Source organism: Anguilla rostrata, chromosome 3, assembly GCF_018555375.3.
Source record: "Anguilla rostrata isolate EN2019 chromosome 3, ASM1855537v3, whole genome shotgun sequence".
Lineage (NCBI taxonomy): Eukaryota > Metazoa > Chordata > Actinopteri > Anguilliformes > Anguillidae > Anguilla > Anguilla rostrata.
Genome location: NC_057935.1, coordinates 21,043,878 through 21,064,701, shown reverse-complemented (window position 1 = coordinate 21,064,701; position 20,824 = coordinate 21,043,878). Strand labels below are relative to the sequence as shown.

Sequence of the window (20,824 nt, the reverse complement as noted above, 5' to 3'; positions counted from 1 at the left end):
CACATGCACACACGTGCACACTCACTCTCTCACACACACTCACACTCTCACTCACACATTTTCACACACACACACACACACTCTCTCACACACACACACACACACACACTCACACTCACACACACACACACACACACTCATTCCCCCCCTCTCCAGCCCCTCCTCGCAGTAACCCCTCCCCCCGATGTGCCCTCCCTTTCAGGCTGGCTAGCGGGCCTCCGGACCTCAGGTGCTGCCTCCTCCACCAGAAGCTGCAGGTGAGCGCGGAGCGCGCGGTCGCGCCGGCGGCCGTTTGCATTGGCATTTGCGCCGTCGTCCCGGACGACGGCTGCTCTGGGAGTCCGCGCCGCAGCTATAAACAGAATTGTTCGCCGGTTGTTTTTTTGTTTTGTTTTTTTTATTCTCCGCCCACGCCGTGCCTCCAGAGATGCGAGGTGGTAATAAAGTCGCTGAGAAAAACTGATATCTTCCTCCCGGCAACAGAGGGGCCGCCTCTTTATCTGCATGTCCTTTAATAGGGGGCCACACCTCCGTGGTGGCAGCTGTTTGCGTCGTTCTTAACCCACGGTTTTGCCGTGTTGCTCATGCGATTCCCCGGAGCCCGTGTTTTAAAAAAAAAATGTATATATGCGGTGGGTAGTGCTTTCTCTCACCAGCAACAAAAGAATTAACATGTTTTTTTTTAAACGCGTGCTAAATTTATTTGTTTCACAAATACGTGTTTCAGCTAACGCTCATTCAAGGCATTATTCATAATTACCTTGGCTCATAAATTGCTCTCACCCACGGCGACTTGTCACCCAAACATTTTTTTACACGCGATCCAGGCGTTCAGCTGCTTGTTTGCCAGAGCAAGAGCAGCACCCCGCTGGGCTGCAGAACCCGCCCTTTTTCGGGATGCGAAGCCTAGATCCTTCCCTTCCGTGCCACCCGGGCGCTCGCTGGAACTGTTCAGCGTGCGGTAGAGCGTGCGGCTTGGGGGGGCCAGGGGGTACTCTGCAGATTTTGCGGAGGCGGGAGGCTGAGTTCAGCATTGGGGGGGGGGGGGGGGGTGGGAGTGGGGGCGATTAGTTGCGTGGGTGTTAAACTCCACCGGGGCAGAGAATGCGAAGGATAATGCAATGGAGATGATACGGCTTGAAAATCAGTGAGGAGCTTTGCCTGTCATGCAGCTCAGGCAATGTAAAAATGCCCGTGGTGATTGGTGGATATTCCTCGATCCCCTCTGTATGGGTCAGAAATTTCCACCAATCACCAGCGGTGTTGTTCGGTTGGTCGGTACTTACGTACTGTGTGATTGGTTGAACTTGTCTCTGTTTTCTATATGCGAGGTGACATTGTATCTGCCCTGTCATGTCCCTGTTTTATTTTCCTGCTCCTGACTCCATTCCTTGTGCCCGCCTGCAGATGCTGAACTGCTGCATCGAGAGGAAGAGGAGCAGGGACGAAGGGCGGAAGGGCGGCGCGGGCGCGGAGGCCGGGAGGGAGAGGAAGGTGTCGGGGTGCGAGAACGGGCGGCTGGGCTCGGCGGAGGGGGCGGAGGCCTCCTTCGGGAAGTCCTGGGACTCCTGGAGCGACAGCGAGGGCGAGGACGAGTTCTTCGAGTGCCTGAGCGACACGGAGGAGCTGAAGGAGGCCCCGCCCGACGGGGGGAAGGGCGCGGCCAAGCCCAAGCCCGAGGGCCGCCTGCACCCCCACGGCAAGCTGACCCTGCTCAACTCCAGCGAGCCCCTCTACATCCCCGTCACGCAGGTCAGGGGTCCTCCGTCACATGACCCCCCCGTTAGGTTCACTGCCACTGCGCTCACCTCATCATATCACTTTACATTCATTTAGCATACGCGCTTATCCAGAGCAGCTTGCAGTGATACAGAACTGAAAGCCCATTCGCCTGATTTACACAGCGACCGTGCCAGACCTGGCTAACGACGTTCCGCACAAACTTCACTAAAGTTCACTACTCGTGGTGCGAACCGAGAACCGAAATACAAACCCTGAACGCATGCAGATTACATCCATAAAAACCCTAAGAAGACAAATGGACCCATAAAAATGCCATGACCTGAATTAGTAGGACAGGTGGCAGTGCTGTGGGGTGGGGATTGGAGGGCACGAGGTGCAGTCGGCACCGGATACTCGATCAATTTGTTGCCTGTTTGTCTTTGAGGACAACGCCACTCAGACTTCAGGGGTTTAAGTAGGCACCATGCTCCACGAGTTTGAAAGAGGACCGTCCTGGGCCTCTAGTGGCGCAGTCCGTAGAGCACTATCCACGTGCTCAGCGCGAGCCGCGACGTCGGCGGTTCGAATCCGACCGCCGACCTTTGTCGCACGTCTCTCCCTCTCTCTCCTCCTAATTCTTCCTGTCTCTCTACACCGTTCTACCCAAAAAAAAACCCCCCAAAAAAAGAGGAGCGTCCGCGGAGGAGCACGGATGACACGGCAGCTCTGAAACGAGCGACGCGGCCGCTCCGCGCTCCGTCTCCGCGATCTCCGGCGGAACACGTAGCGGGACGCCCGTTTCAAACTTACGCTAGCCACCACCGCCGGGTCCGTTCGTAGCGCTGCGGGCGGCTCCGGCCTGGCCTTCCCGCGGTTTGTAATTAGCCTGCCGCTAACGCGCCGTTCGCCCCGCTCGCCTGCGCTGTTTACTCGGTCCTGGGAGTGCCGGTAATGGCCGCCCGGGCCTCGGGATGCTCTGCTTCATTACTGGCTGCTTGAGAGGGATTTATTCCGAGCGTGGCGCTGGGCGCGTTAGTGCACTTCTGCGTCGGGACGCGGGGTTAATTGCAAACGCTTGCGTTACGCTGGGGTCTCCCCCTCCCCGTGAGTGCGTCGTGTTGTGCGCGGTGTTATTCGGGGACCGGGGTCGGCCGCTGCTGATGCGCTCTTTGGAAGACCTACTTTCTTCAGATGCTCTTTAAAAATCCGTTTCGATAAAATGAATAAGGAATGGAAAATTTGTTCATTGTAATTCACCGTAAAATAAAAATAAAAAGTAATAATGAAAATAAAAATAATAATAATAATAATGGTTGTGTAAATCTAGATTTTATTGTTTTCAATAACCGGTTATAGGCCAGCTGTTTTGTGTTGTGTTCTGAAATGGGTCTTATTAAAGGGATGTGCAGTGAAGCTTGCTGTACTGAAATGGGACTTATTAAAGGGATGTGCAGTGAAGCTTGCTGTACTTAAATGGGTCTTATTAAAACTATGTGTAGTGTAGGACTGCTCTACTGAAATGGGTCTTATTATTAAGGGTGTTTGGTCGTATAAGGATGCTGTCTCTGACTGGAAATGGAGTGCTTATGTTATAAAGGGATGTTTGGTGTAGGCATTAGATTGCTTACTGGAAAATGGGTCTTATTAAAGGGATGTGGTTGGTGTGTTAGGGTAGGCTGCTCTACTGGATAAATGGGCTGCTTCTTATTAAAGGGATGTGCAGTGTAGGGCTGCTCTACTGAAATGGGTCTTATTAAAGGGATGTGCGGTGTAGGGCTGCTCTACTTAAATGGCTCTTATTAAAGGGCTGCTCTACTGAAATGGGTCATATTAAAGGGATGTGCGTGGTAGGGCTGCTCTACTTAAATGGCTCTTATTAAAGGGCTGCTCCTCCATCTGTTCAGAGCTGCTGAGTTCATTAGCGGGGTGATGGGCTGTCAGCCGCTGCACAGCCGCTAACGCCTCCACGCCTTGGCAGTGGACCAGCGATGGGGCCAGCTGTGCCGTCTGCTAAATGAACACACATGCACACACATCACACACACACATCACGCGCACACACACCCACCACACACACACATCACGCACAAACACACACACATCACACACACCACACCACGCATCACGCACAAACACATACCGCACTCACACACACCGCGCACACACACGCGCACACACACACACCGCGCACACACACCTGAAGAGCTTTCTCCCTTCCTCCCCAGGAGCCGGCGCCCATGACCGAGGACCTGCTGGAGGAGCAGTCGGAGGTCCTGGCCAAACTGGGGACGTCGGCCGAAGGGGCCCACCTCAGGGCCCGCATGCAGAGCGCCTGCCTGCTCTCCGACATGGAGTCCTTCAAGGTCAGGGGTCAGGGGGTCAGGGGTCAGTCGCACGGGGCTGCTCTTCTCCCTCAACGCCAGATCGATAACCGCATCAAGACCACACCGGTCGCCATCAGTGCCAGGAGAGTTGGCATTGTTACCACAGGGCCTGGAATCAACAGCCTTATCACTTTCAATGGCTTCCCCGCCTTAAATTATCGCTGACAGGGGGCTTAGAGAACCATCTTATTTGTAAGGGATTACTGAGTGTTGGTATGTAGCAGCGACTTTAAATGTGCAATCTGCGCCGTAAAAATGACTGATCGGCCGCTTAGACGCGGGGAAAGACGAGCGCGACAAACACTGACGCCCAGCGTCCTTCATCGCCGCCGTAAATCTCCGTTCAGCCGAGCCACATCAATCTCTCCGCTGCCTAATCAATACTAACACGCTTCGCTGCGACCGCTTCCCTCTCGCACCGGCAACTGGAAATATAGAGCCAGGAGGGCTTTGTGCTGTCAGAGAAATATACATTAGTCTCCAAAGAGGAGGAAGGGGGGGGGGGGGAAAGCCAGGTTTGTAGATTGTATCTTGGGAAAAAAAAACAACAAAGCGACATAAATGAGCGTGTCAGAGATTGGGTGACTTATGAATTATGAATTATCCGTAAGTAGCCTTTTTTCCGTATCCTTCACCTTTGGAATTTGACACATTCAAATTACCCACTGAGCACCATGCTGTGGGCGTCTGTGGGAACCGATCTGGGGCTGTAATGGGGGCTGCCCATCACGAGCTCCGTTCTGAAATGGCGTTGGCGTTTTGCTCCGGTTGGCTTCGGTGTAACAGCTGGGGAGGTCGTCGGCACCGAGTTCAATTTGCAGGGTACCTCTGAAACGTCCCCCAACGCGCCCCTCTTATCAGCGAAAAAATACTGCCTCAGTGAGTGCTTCTTCTGGAATGTTCTGCTTATGCAGGTGTTCATAAATGCCCCCCCCCCCTTAGCTGAAGGTGGCCCCCTTAAATTTAGCCTGAGTGCCACGTACGATCATGCTTAGCAAAGCACAATCTGGCATTTTGGTTTTAATCATCAACTCCCTCTGGGCGAAAGTGCTGAGTCTGGATATGATGAATTGTATGACGCGACCCCCCCGTCATGCACACGTGCACACGCACACACGCACTCATAAGTACACAGCCTTAAATGCACACACAAAATCATAAGTACACACACACACACACACACCATACACATACACAAATACATGAGCACACACACTTATGAGTACTCACGCACCATACAAATACACATACCCGCACTCATGAATACACTCACATGCACACACACTCTCATGAGTACACACACACGCAAGCATGCGTACGCGCACACACTCACTCATCAGTATACACAAACACACACACGCACTCTCAGGAGTACACGCGCAAACACACCACACTCTCACACTTCATTCAAGCACCACTTGTCCCCTCCTCCCCCCGCCCCCCCCCCCCCTCTTTTCCTCGCCTTCGTGTGTCGCCATTTCTAACAAGCAGCTGCTCTGTCGCGCGACAAGCGCTGGGTTCTCACGTTTCCCGCTCTCCCCGCGGTTTCTCAGAGTTCGTTAACTTCTCTTCCTGGGTACGCTCATTTTCGGCTGTGAAGACGCCGCGGCCTTCCGAAGCCTAGCTAAAGGTCAGGCGTTAAATGTAAGCGAGGTTTTTTTGGAGAACGCAGCGGTTCATTAGCGGAAGAGCCGTCTGGCACATCCGCTCCTTTCTCGCGGCGCGCGGGCTGACTTATTTTCCGACATCCACGCGCCATCGAACGTTTAAAAGAAACCATCGCCCAAGTTATCCTTCCTCGTTATTGCCAGTTATCTCGCAATAAGATGCAGCCGCGGAGTCTGATAAAATCATGAGCCGCGGGACCGTGAAAGAAAGATTTAACATCAGCGTGACATCTGCCGCTCGCTTACGGATGAGTTTGTACAGCGGGAAACAAAAAAACGGAAGTTCAGAACAGAAGATCATAATGGCGCATAAAGTCACATAAAAATACTCCAGGCAAAACATGAAAGTTATTTTATATCTGCAAACAGTGCGGTGCAGTATTCGGCGATGACTGAGCACAACAGTCTTTGGCTGCTTTCTTTTCCCGCAAACTGTTGTCTAGGAGAAGGTAGCTTAGTGCTATAACTATCCTGACTATCTATGATTATCTTTCTCTATATCTATAATTATCGTGACTTCAAATCACTGCTCATTATCCAGAGTTTTCTGTTTAACGGCAACATGACTGACTCAGAAAGGAAGCTCGAGAGGTGTAGGTGGTGATTTTTCAGTAAAGAACTCCAGTCACTTGCGTAAGTGCCGGTTTTGTTTCTATAGCCCAAAGGAGTAGGATTTTGTAACCCTTTGTCTTGCCTGTGCTGAGTTTAATATCGTCGGCGGGTGGAATGTCCCTGTTTTAGCTCTGACACTGTACCGTACTTTTTTTGGTTACTGCCTTTCTTGTTCAGGCGGCCAATCCCGGGTGCTCCCTGGAGGACTTTGTGCGGTGGTACTCCCCGCGGGACTACGTGGAGGAGGAGGAGACCGACGAAAACGGTCAGACGGTTGTCAGGGGCGACCTGAGCGCCCGCATGAAGATCCCGGGGAACATGTGGGTGGAGGCCTGGGAGACCGCCAAGGCCACGCCCGTGCGCCGGCAACGCAGGCTCTTCGACGACACCAAGGAGGCGGAGAAGGTAGGAACCGCAGCGGGTACGCTGTGTGTGTGTGCGTGGGGTGGCAAGGATAACACAGAGTTAGAGGGAAAAGGTCTTGTGTGTTATTAATGGGTCCCCTTTGGTCTCCACCTTGTTCCCTAGCTACAGGAACCCATGAAGGTCGCTTCTGCTCACCTGCATCTTGTTTAACCTACGGCACCACTCAGGTGCTGGGTGAGCGTGTACTATACATCTTCCGGGGGATCTGTTTGTATGTTCCAGGAATCAGCCAATCAGGGCTTAGAATGAAAGTGGGTCAGAGCATGTAGCGTTGCAAGGTGTGCCCCTGCCATTGGTCTGTTCCTCTGCTGTTTGGGAGCTGGGGAATCCTTATTTGGCATGAAGGTCATTATTCACCGTGTCCTTCATCCTTCTGTCGCTCTTTAGAGGAAACTCCAGGTGCAGGATTTCTTCTGAATTCATTTTCATTTTTTTCCTCTCCTTCAATAAGTTGTCCTTTGAGATGCATATTTTCCAGTCCTTTGATGGCAGTCAAGATCACAGCCATAAGGAGGTCATTTGGTTTTAAAAACAGTTGTATGTCCTTTCAAAGAGAGCCTGAGGGGGTTAGGCTTAGAAGGGGGTGGGGGGGTTGGGTGGGCGACGTCGACATTTGCAGCTGCAACTAAATGTATTTTATGACTGTTCCCGTTTTGTTTTACTGAAGGCCGTGTGGTGACCTTGACCGGAAGGTCGCGGATTCAAAATGCGGGTGTGGCGCTGGTGGTCCGCGGGTCCGCGGAGGAAGGCGAATTGAATTAAAATTATTTTCTTCTCGCTTGTCTGGCATAGCCTCCACTTCCTGCACGTCACATTTAAGTGTCTTGGACTTTGAAGAATGACAGACCCCCCTAGTTTCCGTACCCGCATTTAAAAAGCGGTGCTTTCCGGCTGACAGTCATCAACCGCACACACGGCGACAGCTGCCACCTGTCAGCCGAGGGCTCATTCGAGGTGTCAGACGCCGCCTTACACCCGTCATTAAAAGTTGCCCTTCAAAAAAAGCGGGAACAGAACAAAGTGAGCGAGACTGGCGAGGAGAAGGGTCGGCCTGACCGCGAAACCCCGCGCAGACGTGATGTTCGCGGTGTTTGTTCCTTTTTAGCGGCCGTCGGATCCCGTCTTGTTATGCCGGCGACGATGTGAGCGTTGTTCAATCGGATGTGAGCGTGTTAAAGATGAAGTCAACCGCCACCCCCCCCTTTCCTCTTTGAGTAAGAAAGCAAGAAGAAGAGTCCAGGTAGTGCTCTTTGCTGGAGATCTTAGTCTGTAAGTTAGCGCACGAAGCTTATTCTCCAGCTACGTCTTGATTCGCTATGTAGGCAAGGGGCACCTTTCTATAAGAGATCGACCCCCTCCAAGCAAGCAGCAAATTAATTACATGTACGATAGATCGAAAAGAGTCATCCGTTTTGTTTACGCTGTGTTTTTCAGTACATTCTCAAAGCACCTTCTGATGAAACACCTCTCTGTATCTGCTCTTGCGGTTTTTAGTAAAGCAGGAGCAGGAGCTCTTCTCTTTGTTAGCAGCCGAAAGGTCGCCTGAGTCTCTGCCCCGACCGCGCGCTCCGCCGGACGGGACGCCTTCGCGCCGCGTAATGAGAGCTTGCTCGCTGCCGTTCCCAGGTGCTGCACTACCTGGCGATGCAGAAGCCGGCCGACCTGACCCAGCACCTGCTGCCCTGCGTGCTGCAGGCCGCCATCCTCAAGATGAAGGACGAGGGTGAGCGTTTCACTGCCCGCCCCGCCCCGCGCCGTCAGTCACAGCACGCGGCTGATCCCCTCGCTCGGGAGTCCTCAGGTGGCTCGTCCTGATGAGGTGCGGGTTTTCGGGGGAGCGCTGTGCCCCCGTGGTCCGGTGTTGGATTCTGACAGTGCCAGTGCTGACAGCTCGGACAGAGCGGCGCGTAATTAGACCTGGCGTCACTCTGTGCAGTTGATGGAGCCGCTGCTTCACAACAGCGGAGGCTGTTTGGGTTTCGGGTGGCCAGGATATGGGACCGAGCAAACAGAGCTGACTGTCTTCCCTAAAACACATGGAGCTGACTGTCTCTCCTAAAGCTCACAGAGCTGACTGTCTCTCGTAAAGCTCACAGAGCTGACTGTCTCTCCTAAAACTCACAGAGCTGACTGTTTCTCCTAAAGCTCACAGAGCTGACTGTCTCTCCTAAAGCTCACAGAGCTGACTGTCTCTCCTAAAGCTCACAGAGCTGACTGTTTCTCCTAAAGCTCACAGAGCTGACTGTCTCTCCTAAAGCTCACAGAGCTGACTGTCTCTCCTAAAACTCACAGAGCTGACTGTTTCTCCTAAAGCTCACAGAGCTGACTGTCTCTCCTAAAGCTCACAGAGCTGACTGTCTCTCCTAAAGCTCACAGAGCTGACTTCTGACCATGTCTCCTCCACAGAGTCGTCCGAGGACATCCCTTCTGTGCGGAAAACCATCCAACAAGTCATCTCACTCAGCAAACTGCGTCTCCCAAACCCGACAAAAAAGCTGAGTTGCTCCCCAGGGAGGGCAGTGAAGGGGTGGATTACTGCCTAGTGGGGGGATGTCTTCTAAAGCCAGGAAAGCAGCTCCGACAACTCCATAAACTTCCAGAATGGAATTATTTCTATTCCAGGATCCATTAATGAGACTCAAACTTCTGGAGGAAAGTGACAAATAAAATTAAAAATATTTGGAAGTTGTGTTTTGATGTGTTTGTTGATAACTTTTTAATGAGGATTTGAGTGATTAGCAGAACTTGAAAACTTACGCTAATTAAAAGTTCCCGGTTCCTCAACGGAAGCGTTTGCTTATCAGCATGTATGCTTATAACAAGTGTCTGATGTCAAGTCGAAATTGAACACGAGTTTCTCGACTTCAGTTTCAGTTTTTCTCAAAATACTGTGAGAAATGGAGAAATTTTCCGCGTGCTATAAATCTGCAGTAAAGATTTCTAAATTAATTTAAGAAAATACACAGTATTTGCAGTACAGGAAATAAATAAACAAGGAGACTGATGAGGCGGGAGGCAGCAACGGAGCAGCAGCGAAATGCTGTGACATGGCGGCTAACTCTCCCTGCTCTCTCTTCCCCCCGGCAGGACGTCATCAGCCAGCTCATGGAGATGGAGGCGGTGGTGGCCCGTGCCCGCTCGCTGAAGGCCAAGTTCGGGATCGGGAAGGGCGAGAGGGGCAACGATGCTGAGGACCTGGAGAGGTAAGGGGAGTCCCTGTTTAGGGCGGAAAGTGCCACGCATGGGGGAACCTACGGTAACATGTCAAACTTCAAGCAGACTTGATGGTTCCATTGGCTATCGAGACTGAAAATAATACTGGATGAGCTATGCGCTGCACACTTTGAGTTTAAGAACCGTATTTGTTCTGTTGGTGGAGCACAGTGGTGCGCAGGCAGACAGGCTTCAGTATGGTACAGTGGTTATGAAGCCATATTTTAACATGGTAATTCTGTTCAGTTGTAAGGTACCGCATTGCCATGGAAACCTTGGTAATGATAATCAACCTGAATATCTTTAGTGTCAGTGCTGACATTGATTATGCATAGCCTTAGGTGTGTATAGCACCCAAGAGGCTGATTAGAGATGAGGAAGATAAATGACGTACAAATAAATGATAATAATGAGAAAATGATTGATTGGATATTTTTATGAACTGTGTGTTGTGTCCATTCTACATCTGCAGTCTTCATGAAGGTGATTCTACCCCCCCCCCCCCCCCCCATGTTCACTAAGAAAAAGACAATACAAATGGGGCCTTGCTTGCGTCTGGGATGCTGACTATTAACGACTGTATTTTTGAATATATATTTTAATGTTTGAAAGACAAAAAAGTTTCCACTCAGTGGTCAAGCAAAATCATGGTTTGTAAGAAGGTGACTTAATTCTAGCGAAGGTCTCACGAAAGAGCACATCCTGAACCGCAGAATTTGATTTGGAGAAGGACTATGGCGGCGTGGCCCGGAGCCTAATGACCGGCCGGATCATCCCGGAGCGCTCGACTGCCGGTGCAGAGACACAGGAACTCGATGACGGGGCCAGAGAGAGCACGTCAGGAAGCTAGCTGCGCGGTGTTCAATAAAAGACCCTGGCACCCGATTCACACGCTGTTGGCGCTATCGCCTCGTTAGCGGGCCCGTTCTGGCCAGAGGCGAGAGGGACTTTTAACCCTTTTTTTAATTCACCGTGGCTCTGTGCGTTTTGGCAGCGGATGGTTATTTTTATGTCTGCAGCGTGCTGATTGTACGCAGTGTGACTTAGTCCCTCTGTATAGATTGTAATGGAGGCCCAGCCCTTGCTTCTGAGAATCTCCCTCTGCTCGTTTGTTCAGTGCAGCCTATCAGATGTATAGAGTAGATCTTGTTTCATCATTTGTCTCCCCCCCCGCCTCTCTTCCTCCCCAGATTTGTCAGCTCCCTCCTGGAGGAGCCAGAGGTGATGGTGATTGGTGCTGGACGAGGTCCTGCTGGCAGCATCATCCACAAATTATTTGTCAACGCACAGAGGGTACACGCACCTGCTCACTTTATTAGCACTCAGTGTTGAGATATCGCAGCCCATTCCTTATTGGCCTCCGCTTTCTAAAAAAACATCCTGATTCCCTTCACGCTATTTTTCTATTTCTCCTCTATTTATTTTAGCATTGTGAATGTGTTACTGAAACGCCTGCATTTATTTAATATTCAACTTTATTAGATAGCGATTCTTCCCTCTGTCTTTTTGCAAACCTCCCCTTTTCCACAAATTGTGTTCAGGAAGGAAATCAAAAATGAATCTTTCACTAACAGAATTGTGTGCATAACATTCATTATAGTGGAGCTTATTGCAATTGTCACTTCTAAGGTCTGCCATATTGGTTTGTCCGGTAAAAGAGATTATATTAGAAGTTCGATGTGCGGAAACCACAGCAACAGTACATTGGCACTTTTTTCACTGCAACATCATGTGATCACTGTAGGGACTATGCACACTCAAATTTGTACATAGTGTACAGAAGGGTACCTTCAAACAGGGCTTGCATATTTATTGTGATTTTATTAAGAAATGTAAATTTTGGCATCGTTGAGGAACATTAGGTCCTCTACTTTTTTGTCATGTTGTCTTGGAATTCTCCCTAATTTGTTGTAAGAACAGTTCTCATTAAGAGCTGTGAAAAGAGCTTCTGTATGAGAACTAATGTCTCATGGCCAAGCTTTTGTCTGCTATATTTATGGCTGAAATTGTCATTTGGTCAAGGTTTAATGAAACTTTAACATGAATGTGAAGTTTTCTAGCTAAAAGTATGTTCCAGCCGTTCAAGTATTTACGTGGCTGTTTGTGCCAATCAGATTGCAGATGGTCGTTTAAAGCCAAAATTATTTTGTGTTGATGAATTCCAAATGGAGACTTGCTACACCCCAGGAATTTTATGTAGGACACTTGGTGGCGCTGTAATCGTATATTGATATTGAATTGTTCAGAAATTCATTAGAAAGTACAGGTATATCAAGGTCTCAAATTGCTTAAGAGGTTCTTCATGCTGATAATTGATCATTTCCCATGAGGTCCTCCCATATTTGATATACTATACTTGTCTCATGTTCTTTATGATTCACAATCTTTGTGAACACAGCTCATGAGCTTTCGACATTTCATCTGTCACTTTCCAGTCGTTTTTTGTTTTTGTAGCACCGGCTTGTGAAATGATTGTGTATTTACGTTTTGATGCTTGGGAGGTGTTTTGCTCAACCGGGTCCATTTTGTGCATATCGCTGCTGATTATAACTGCTTGCAGCTGCGTTTATTATTGTAATTATTATTAACTCTTAAATTTATTGTTTTGGAAATGATCATTTCAAGAGCTTGAACCACAGTGCGGTGATGCATCTGCACTCAGGCCAAATGTATGGACTGTGTGTGCGTGTGTTGTGTGTGTGTGTGTGTGTGTGTGGGGGGGGGGGGGTGCCTTAAATGTAGAATCAGTCCACCTTACTTTAATCTGTTTATTTCGCAATGAAAGTTGTTCTGTAGCCTAACCAACTTAATCTTACTGCATGGTGAAAAATGCCACCTTACATTAGCGCTACCAAATTAAGTTTTGAAATTTTGCATTTTGATGGCAACCAGACGGCAGATTTACTCAGATTTCAAAGAAAAATTAATTGTATTAGAAAAGAAAAACAAATTCATGGCAATTCCGCATGCGGCAGTTTAATCCTTAAAACGAAGCGTGCTCACTTAATGCTGTTATCCATGTGTGAAGAACTGTCTGAAAATGTCGGGTTTTAGTAATTCTCCACTGGAGTTGTTTTTGACCATTAAATTGCAGCTCTGTGTTGAATTTAAAAGAGAAAACCCATAATTAGCCGAAGTGTGCGTGTGTATATCCGGCATAAAAAAATACAACAAATTAAATCGAACAACAAAAAAAAAAATAACTGCGGGAGAATATATTCAAATTAGAGTAGAAGAAGATCAAGTGTGTAAAACTGTTCATTTTAAATTTGTGCTATAAGCAGAAGTGTTGGAAAGCTCACTGTCCATTACATTCATGGTCAAAGTCTGGTGTTGCTTGCCTGTTAGCCTGCATGCTTTTGCCTCTGTTGTGAACCTGCATGTGTGTCTGTTGCAGTGTCAAATTTTTTATTTTTTTAAAATTCCACCTAACCACCCCCTGATTAGTGATTTGGTTTCTCCGTCCTTTCGTTTTTCTCTCCTAATGCCGCTTGTCTCACACCCCTTTCAAGTTGGCTGACTCCACAGATGAGGTAACCAATCACTGCCCTTCCTCAACTCCCCAACCCCCCCATCCTGTTCCACCTCCCACTATGCTCCGTGTACCTGAAACAAGGTTACAGACAATTACAGTCATTTATGCTCTCAAACTACCAGGCAATTTTCGAAAAACTGTAGTGGAGAGTTTGAAAGAATCCCCTTCCCTCTATACACACACACACGCACACACACACACACTCCGCTCCCTGTTGCTGATCTGTCCTTTTGTTGTATTTGTTGTTTGTTCACCTGCTTTCGTTGCTTATGGCCTTAAATACAAAGAGCTTTTTGGGGGACGTTGAGGTTGGTTTTGCTCCTCTTCTAGCTTGGCTGGTCCGGTAGAAATCTGAAGCCTGTAGAACGTCTCTAGATAGTAGCTGGCTACAATCTGTGTCTAGACTTTTTTGAAGAAGAGGTTTCGGTTTTAGAAAGGGCACACCTTCCTGTTAGTATGTACTCTAGAAAACAAATGCAGAATTTTATCTAGAGTTAACTTCTGACTTTTGAGTCCCTAGCAGTTTGTGTAACCTTTAATTCTCCCCAGATGTAAATTTGTTGAGGGTTACACCTTACTTTCAAGGATGGTTAAGCCTGCACATATGTGTAGTGTAAATGGACCTCATTTCAAAAGCTTTAGGTTTGTTGCTAAGTGTGTAACTGCTTGTTACAAGTGCACTGCCCTGTATAAATGGGATTTTTTGTCTGGAATCATGGTCAGTGTTATATTGGCACTCTGGGCAGGTAACTCCATGGTAACCGACTTTTTCCTCCCCCAACCCAGACGGCCCTGCTGTCACCGATGGAGGAAGAGTCAGGGAGGGCGGGCGTGGCCGAGGACAGGAGACCCGGAGGGGGTGGGGTGCCGGACTTCCCTCCCCCCGCGGGGCGGGAGATCCTGCTGCGTACCTGCGTGCCGCGCCCCGCCCCCTACTCCAAGGCCCTCCCACAGCGGATCTTCTGCGTGCTCATGAGGGACGACTTCAGACTGGCTGGGGCCTTCTCCTCTGACACCTCCTTCTTCTGAGCGGCCCGAGCGACTGGGGGAGGGGGAGGGGCAAGGGGGGCGGAGCCACCAGGGACACCGCTCACAGGGCCCGCCGTCCTCTCCCCCCCAGTCCCCCACAGCGTAAGCCGACTCACATCCTCTCTCAACTTTCCCACAACCACATCACCATACATATTTAATGAACCATCTGTGTGCATTTACACCCATCCGGATCCAGCTGAAGTATTTCTCTGAGGGAATTATTTCTTGAGTTTTTTTTTGTACGTTATGTTAGTCTTACTTTTAATTGTACAATTTTTCCATGTAATCAAGAGCCAAAAAAAAGAGGGGGAAAAAATAACCGCTTAATTATCTGAGAGCCGAGGAAGCGACGGACCGTCCCCGCTTCACGACGTGATGTTGACATTGTGTGCTCGTAATTAGCGAAATTTGTACACTTTAAAAACGGTGAGAAAATGAAAATTCACTTCAGCATCTGTGAACTTGTAGCGCTGCATAACCAAGTGTCTGTACAACAAAAAAAAGTCCCATCCCACCCATCTCGTCACATCCCTTAAACAAAGAGGTTATATTTTCAGATACTGAAATACGCAAAGATTCTTTTCGTGCCACTAGATCGTGTCGTTTGTGGCTTTGTGACACAAGTGTTGTTTACCGAGTGGTTTAAATGCATTAAACAGCCTCAGTTAGGCCTGTTCTCCCTCTAATTTGAGTGCGGTAGTGTATATAATTATCACTTGTATGAGAGGGCCACAATGCATGCGTGTAGACATGGTAACTAGCATATTTTTAATACATAACAAACCTTGGTTGAAAGTGCAATTATAGAGATTATATATTGTGAAGATGTAGCCTTACCATCTGCGGCGAAGAAAAATGTCATGGTTAATGTCGTTAGTGCAGTTCCTATGACTAATGATGTAAGGTCTGATTAATGGTTAAATTACTGAGTAATTTTATCGTATATCCTGGAGGAAACAACGGATATTTCATACGTATCTTTTCAGTTGTGGACTCAACATATTATGAATGATGTTGTTATTGTGGAATTAGCCAAAGTATGCACATTTCAGCTGGGTGTATTGGGCTTAAATGTTGGACAGCTCCTGGTTTGATACTCTAAAAATGGGTATGAATAAAGTTTTAATGGAAAATGAAAGCATCGCTTTTTTTATTTTACTTGACTGTATAACTCGATATTTGTGCTGCTAGATCTGTTGATAAAAATTGTGTCCTCGGTGAGATAAAATCATGGTTTGTATTTTCAAATGTCGAATACATTCTCTTACATTATGTGACTTCAGTCATATTTTCCTGTGTAAACTGATGTTATGGAAACTGTGAGCTATGTACAGCTCCGTGGGTAAAGCAGTGAATGAAATAAATGTAATTTGTCTTTGACATTATATCATGTTTTAGTGCAAATACCACCCGAGTGTTCGCATAAATAAGTGAACATAAATGGTGAGAGCTATACTGTATACATTTATAACCTTCGCTCAACCATTCAAGAAATTGGGTTTGAAGCCAATTTGTCCCCCATTTTGGCAAATTTCATGTCTTAGGTCTCAGTTTCTCAATGTCATTATCTTCAGTTTAACAGAGGTATCATACATTTTTAGTCTCAGTGGGTTTTTCTGCAGAAGGAGACGGACTCCTCACGACCACCATGTGGTGAGGATCTGAACCACAAAGATCAGGTCCCAAACTAAGGGAACGTCTCTGTGTTCTTGTCCTTATTTAGGGGGTGGTAATGTGGTAGCGGAATGGCTTTCTTGCATATGGAGTTCTGATACATCAGGAATCACACAGTGCAGCAATATTGACACATTGCATGTTTTCCTCAAGGTATTGCCAAATAAGAGGGTTTGTGTGTAGCGATTTGTGCCGTTCATACACCCCACTAAACTGCCATGCATTAGCTCTGTTTAAGAATAACGGTCATCCTCCATAGAGGCTACGGGGACATAAATGTTCTGAATCGTGGAGCTGAGGAAAGAAGGGATGAGAGAAAGACAGAAACAAAGGGGTAGGAGCGGAGCGGTTATTTGGGGTGAGATCGCCGCAGTAACCGCAGCACCAGTCCTGGAGCCATTGATTAAACGGAACGCTGAGCCGCGCTGCGAGGTGCTGCATGATTGGCCACTCTAACCCTGAGCACCATAAATCATCCGGAGTCCCCTCCTCTGATAAAGCCCGGAGTCTGAGCTCTCCGTGTTTGGGTGACTGGACAGAATTGCAACTTGTGTCGTGCTAGAACTTTCTCTGTCCAGCCATCTCGGTACGTCAGTAGCCATCTTACTTACAGTAAGTCAGTCACCCGATGCCTAAAACCACAAATTCATCTCTGAATATAAGTGCTAGGACAGTAGTTCAGCTAAGACGCATTTCATTTGTGTTCTCTTTTTTTAATTAATAAAATGTAAGTACCTGCGACACTTAATGGTTGTATACACAATTCACTAATGTTTCAAGGGCTGGTGTGATCACATCCAAGTTCTCCTACCCATTACCTGTTCTTATTAAAGCCGCAGTGATTTGGAGCCTGAAATAAAAATGCGAGTATTTTATTAGGTATGTTATTAATTGAAATCTGGTATTCCTCCTCTTGTTAATTTAATGAAAAGCGACGCGCTGCATTCAGTGAGCGCTGTGAAACCGGCACTGTGAGCGGAGCTGTTAGTGCTCTGGGAACTGCTAATGCGTCCTGTAGCGTTTCTCTGAAGAGCGCGCGAGAGAGCCGCGAAGCCGTTTGATATTCTGAATACCACTTATCACTCAAGTCGGTTTCCATGGTAACTTTAAGCCATTTCTGGCCTCTGTATGCTGCCCCCCCCCCCCCCCACCACCACCGCCACCGCCACCCCCCCCAGCCAGAACTTCAGTTTACTTGCGCGAGGGGCAGACGTGCTTGTATAAATGGGAGAGATTGATAGATGGACTGGCATGCACGCACACATTCATTTATGCATCTTTGAAGCAGTACAGGTGGGAACTTCACTGCTAGTAGGTGCTGGCAGCAGGTGTGACTTCACAATCTTCCGTGTTGAATAAGTGTAAATACGTTGGAAATTGTATTATTATTTATTTTTCATCCCCCAGCAGAACCGAATGGAAAAACACTGTTTTTGAGGAGGTGTAAAGTATTGCCCATCTTTCCTCAACTTTGCACGACTTTAAATAGCCACGCCCCCCAGCCACCCCCCTCTGCTAGTTAACCATGCCGTAAATCAAACCTGCGCCTGCAGCCAAACTTCAGGGAGGAAGGCTCAAATGAAAAGGGATAACTGAGCATTGCGTGCTTGACGCCGCGGCGCCGGGCGTGACATCTCCGTAAGCCCGTGTGGTTATTTGCACACGCCCTTCAGTGGTTTCAACCAGGATTCCTTCAAATCAGGGCTGAGGGGGGGCATGCATTTGTGTCTCCCCTACACCGTTCCTGTCACTCACCATACGCAGTAGAGCACTTTACTCACCACTTAGCTTTATCTGAGCCTGTATGACAGTGGCACACTCTGTCTCCAAAGACCAGTGCTAACCATCTTCTCTGCTGGAGTGGCAGAATCCTTCTCCTTTTATATACCAGGCCATAGCTTTATAACTGGATCAAATAATGGGCTAAATTAGGGCTTAATTAATTCCCCCGACCACCTCGTCAACGTAATTAGCATACATTTGGAGGGAGCTTGAATATCTGCCTGCTTTCAGAACCTACAAGAACAGGTCCCTCGTGGACACATTACAGCTGTATGTCCTGCTTCGTGTGGGTCCACATTGCTTTAATGCACAATAACGTAAATTTGGTTTTTATCAGTGCTGTAGGCAAGCAGGATTGATTTGGTTGTGAGATATGATGTAACTGAAAGGAAATGTGTGCACACATGCAAACACAGACGCGCAAACAACACAGAAAAACATACACAGACACACAAACAAACAAACAAACCAAAGGCTTGGCTGAGATATTGCCAGCTGTGGTTTGGTTAAAAAATCCTAAGCTTGCTAACCCAACCATAGCTGGTAGCGGTTGGGATATGCCCATTCAAATAAACATGCAGCCTACTGCAATTAAGTAGACAATTTAAGAGGGTGCCAGTGCATTCTCCCAAATATGTTCTACTGTTTACACTTGACCAGGTCTTCATCAAGTGTGCTTGAATCACATGCATGCAGAAAATGATAAAGAGGTGAGCCTTATTAAATGTGTCTGCATCATTGTGTATATAAGACCCACTGTGTGCATGTGGGTCGACCATATCCAACTAAAACCAGAACTGTTGTGGGAACAATAAAAATGCATGTGAGGGCATTATTGGCTGCTGTCCCTTAACCCTTGAACAAGGCGCTAAAACTTAACTCTGTCAGTATATTTCAAGACCATACCAGTATACAGTGAGGTGCATAATGTTTGGGACAAAGCTGTGTTTCTTTCTTGATTTGGCTTTGTACTTCACAATTTTAGATTTCAATTCACATGTGGTTTTCTTACACATTTTTGTTTCACCGTGTAGAAATTACTGCACATTATAAATGGTCCTCCCATTTCAGGGCATCATAATGTCAAATGGTGTCACAGGTGTGGCTGATTAGTCAGGTGCATTCAGTTGCTTCCTTAGTGCAGGCATAATAGAGCTTTCAGTATCTAGTTTTGATTCTAGCCTTTTGATTGCCTTTGGAGTCTATTATTTGCGTTTGTCAACATGAAGACCTGAGTTCTGCAAATGAAAGTCAAGAAAGCCATTATGAGTCTGGGAAATAATAAAAAAACAGACAGTAACCTTGGGACAACCAAAAATCTACTATTCATAACATTTTTCAAAAGAATGTGAGCACTAGAGCGCTCAGAAATCAAAAGATCCTGGTAAGCCAAGAATGTGGAATACAGTGAATACAATGAATTTGGAAGCAGTTGGGTGAACTTGAGCAGATGAGAGCTGGGAATGTGCACTTTATCCACATGTGAATTGTTTGATTGTAAATATATAACTGTGGATTATAGAGCTATTTCAAGAAAAAAGGTCTTTGTCCCAAAAATTATGGAGTTCACTGCATACATATACAAATAAAAATATTTGTGGGTTGCTGTGGTAAAAGAGTATTTGCTAAACAAATAAATGATTTAAAAACTGCCAGGCAGATCCTGTAAAGGAGTATCGTGTTCTTTTGAGAACTCCATACAAGAGAAACTGCATGAAATCTCCCTTTTTGTCTTGCTTGAGTGAGAGTGAAAAAAACATTCTGTAAATAATAAAATGTGGCGATGTCTGAAGCCATCTTGGAGGCAGATATTCTTGTTGGCCTGCTGATCCCTCCGCTTGAGAGAAATAAACAGACAGATTGCTGGAGCTTTGTTTTCATGCATTGGCTTTAAATGCTGGTTGGCTGAAGAACAGATAGGACAGTGTAGGTGGGTGCTCTTCCTGCTAAGAGATGCCAAGTCTACCATAACTGCACCTCAGTGAACTGGTATAATTTAGAACATTCTTATGCCGTTATATAACTCTAAAAGAGGACATCCAGTTACAGCGCTAATGCCTCTAAACATTTGTTCAGTCATGCTGCCTGAATATTGAACTGCGCTGTGCGTTCTGTACAAAACTGTGATGGCCTATTTTCTCTTCATGCAGGTTTCCTTATAATAGAAGTGCTGTGATTGGATGAAATGGTTCTGAGGATGCACGGCGAGGACCCTGATTGGTGCATCACCTCACATTTGCATGCCGTGTGGTGGGAAACGGTGACCCTTCTCACTGTGGTAAGATGGTGCACTGGATTCTTCACTCCAGGGTGTCTTTGATGGGATGGATGTGATTCACCTTCCAGAACAATCCCAAATGGATCATTTAACCAGACAAGGAAATGGCACTCTCACTGTTATTTATGCCTATGAGAGGGATATGGCAGTGAAATTCAGGGGTGTACTTTCCAAACACGAGGACAAGGGTCTGGTTTTTTTATATGGTTTTCTATATGCCATAGGAATCAATATTGACTACTGGGGTATGGTTGTCATTAAGCACAATGCTAAGCTCGTGCTTAATATTGTCTATTGTGCCAGAGGTTTGTGGGAAAGGGAACAGTGAATAGAGTAACTCCTCCAGTCAGAGGAGTCTGTGGCTGTAGCCCTGGGAGAGTTATGTAGTCTAGTAATGGCTTCTTCGTCACTCGCACATTTTTCTTTCGGCTTTTCTTCTCATCTCCGCGTTTGAGTAAGAATAAGAGAGCTGTAATGCGTCTGGAGAGGCGCCGGAGAG

General features: G+C 47.4%; 1 protein-coding gene across 1 annotated transcript in view; it reads left to right on the top strand.

The window, feature by feature from the left end:
- rab3gap1 (RAB3 GTPase activating protein subunit 1) overlaps positions 1 to 15,971 on the top strand; it is a 28,278-nt gene extending 12,307 nt beyond the window's left edge. The window contains exons 16-24 of the mRNA XM_064326710.1: positions 203 to 257; positions 1,408 to 1,752; positions 3,948 to 4,085; positions 6,563 to 6,790; positions 8,438 to 8,534; positions 9,218 to 9,330; positions 9,899 to 10,014; positions 11,215 to 11,317; positions 14,346 to 15,971. Of these exons, the coding sequence (XP_064182780.1) occupies positions 203 to 257; positions 1,408 to 1,752; positions 3,948 to 4,085; positions 6,563 to 6,790; positions 8,438 to 8,534; positions 9,218 to 9,330; positions 9,899 to 10,014; positions 11,215 to 11,317; positions 14,346 to 14,588 (1,438 nt within the window). The 3' untranslated portion in view covers positions 14,589 to 15,971. The remainder of the gene's footprint in view (positions 1 to 202; positions 258 to 1,407; positions 1,753 to 3,947; positions 4,086 to 6,562; positions 6,791 to 8,437; positions 8,535 to 9,217; positions 9,331 to 9,898; positions 10,015 to 11,214; positions 11,318 to 14,345) is intronic.
- Positions 15,972 to 20,824: the final 4,853 nt, after the last annotated feature.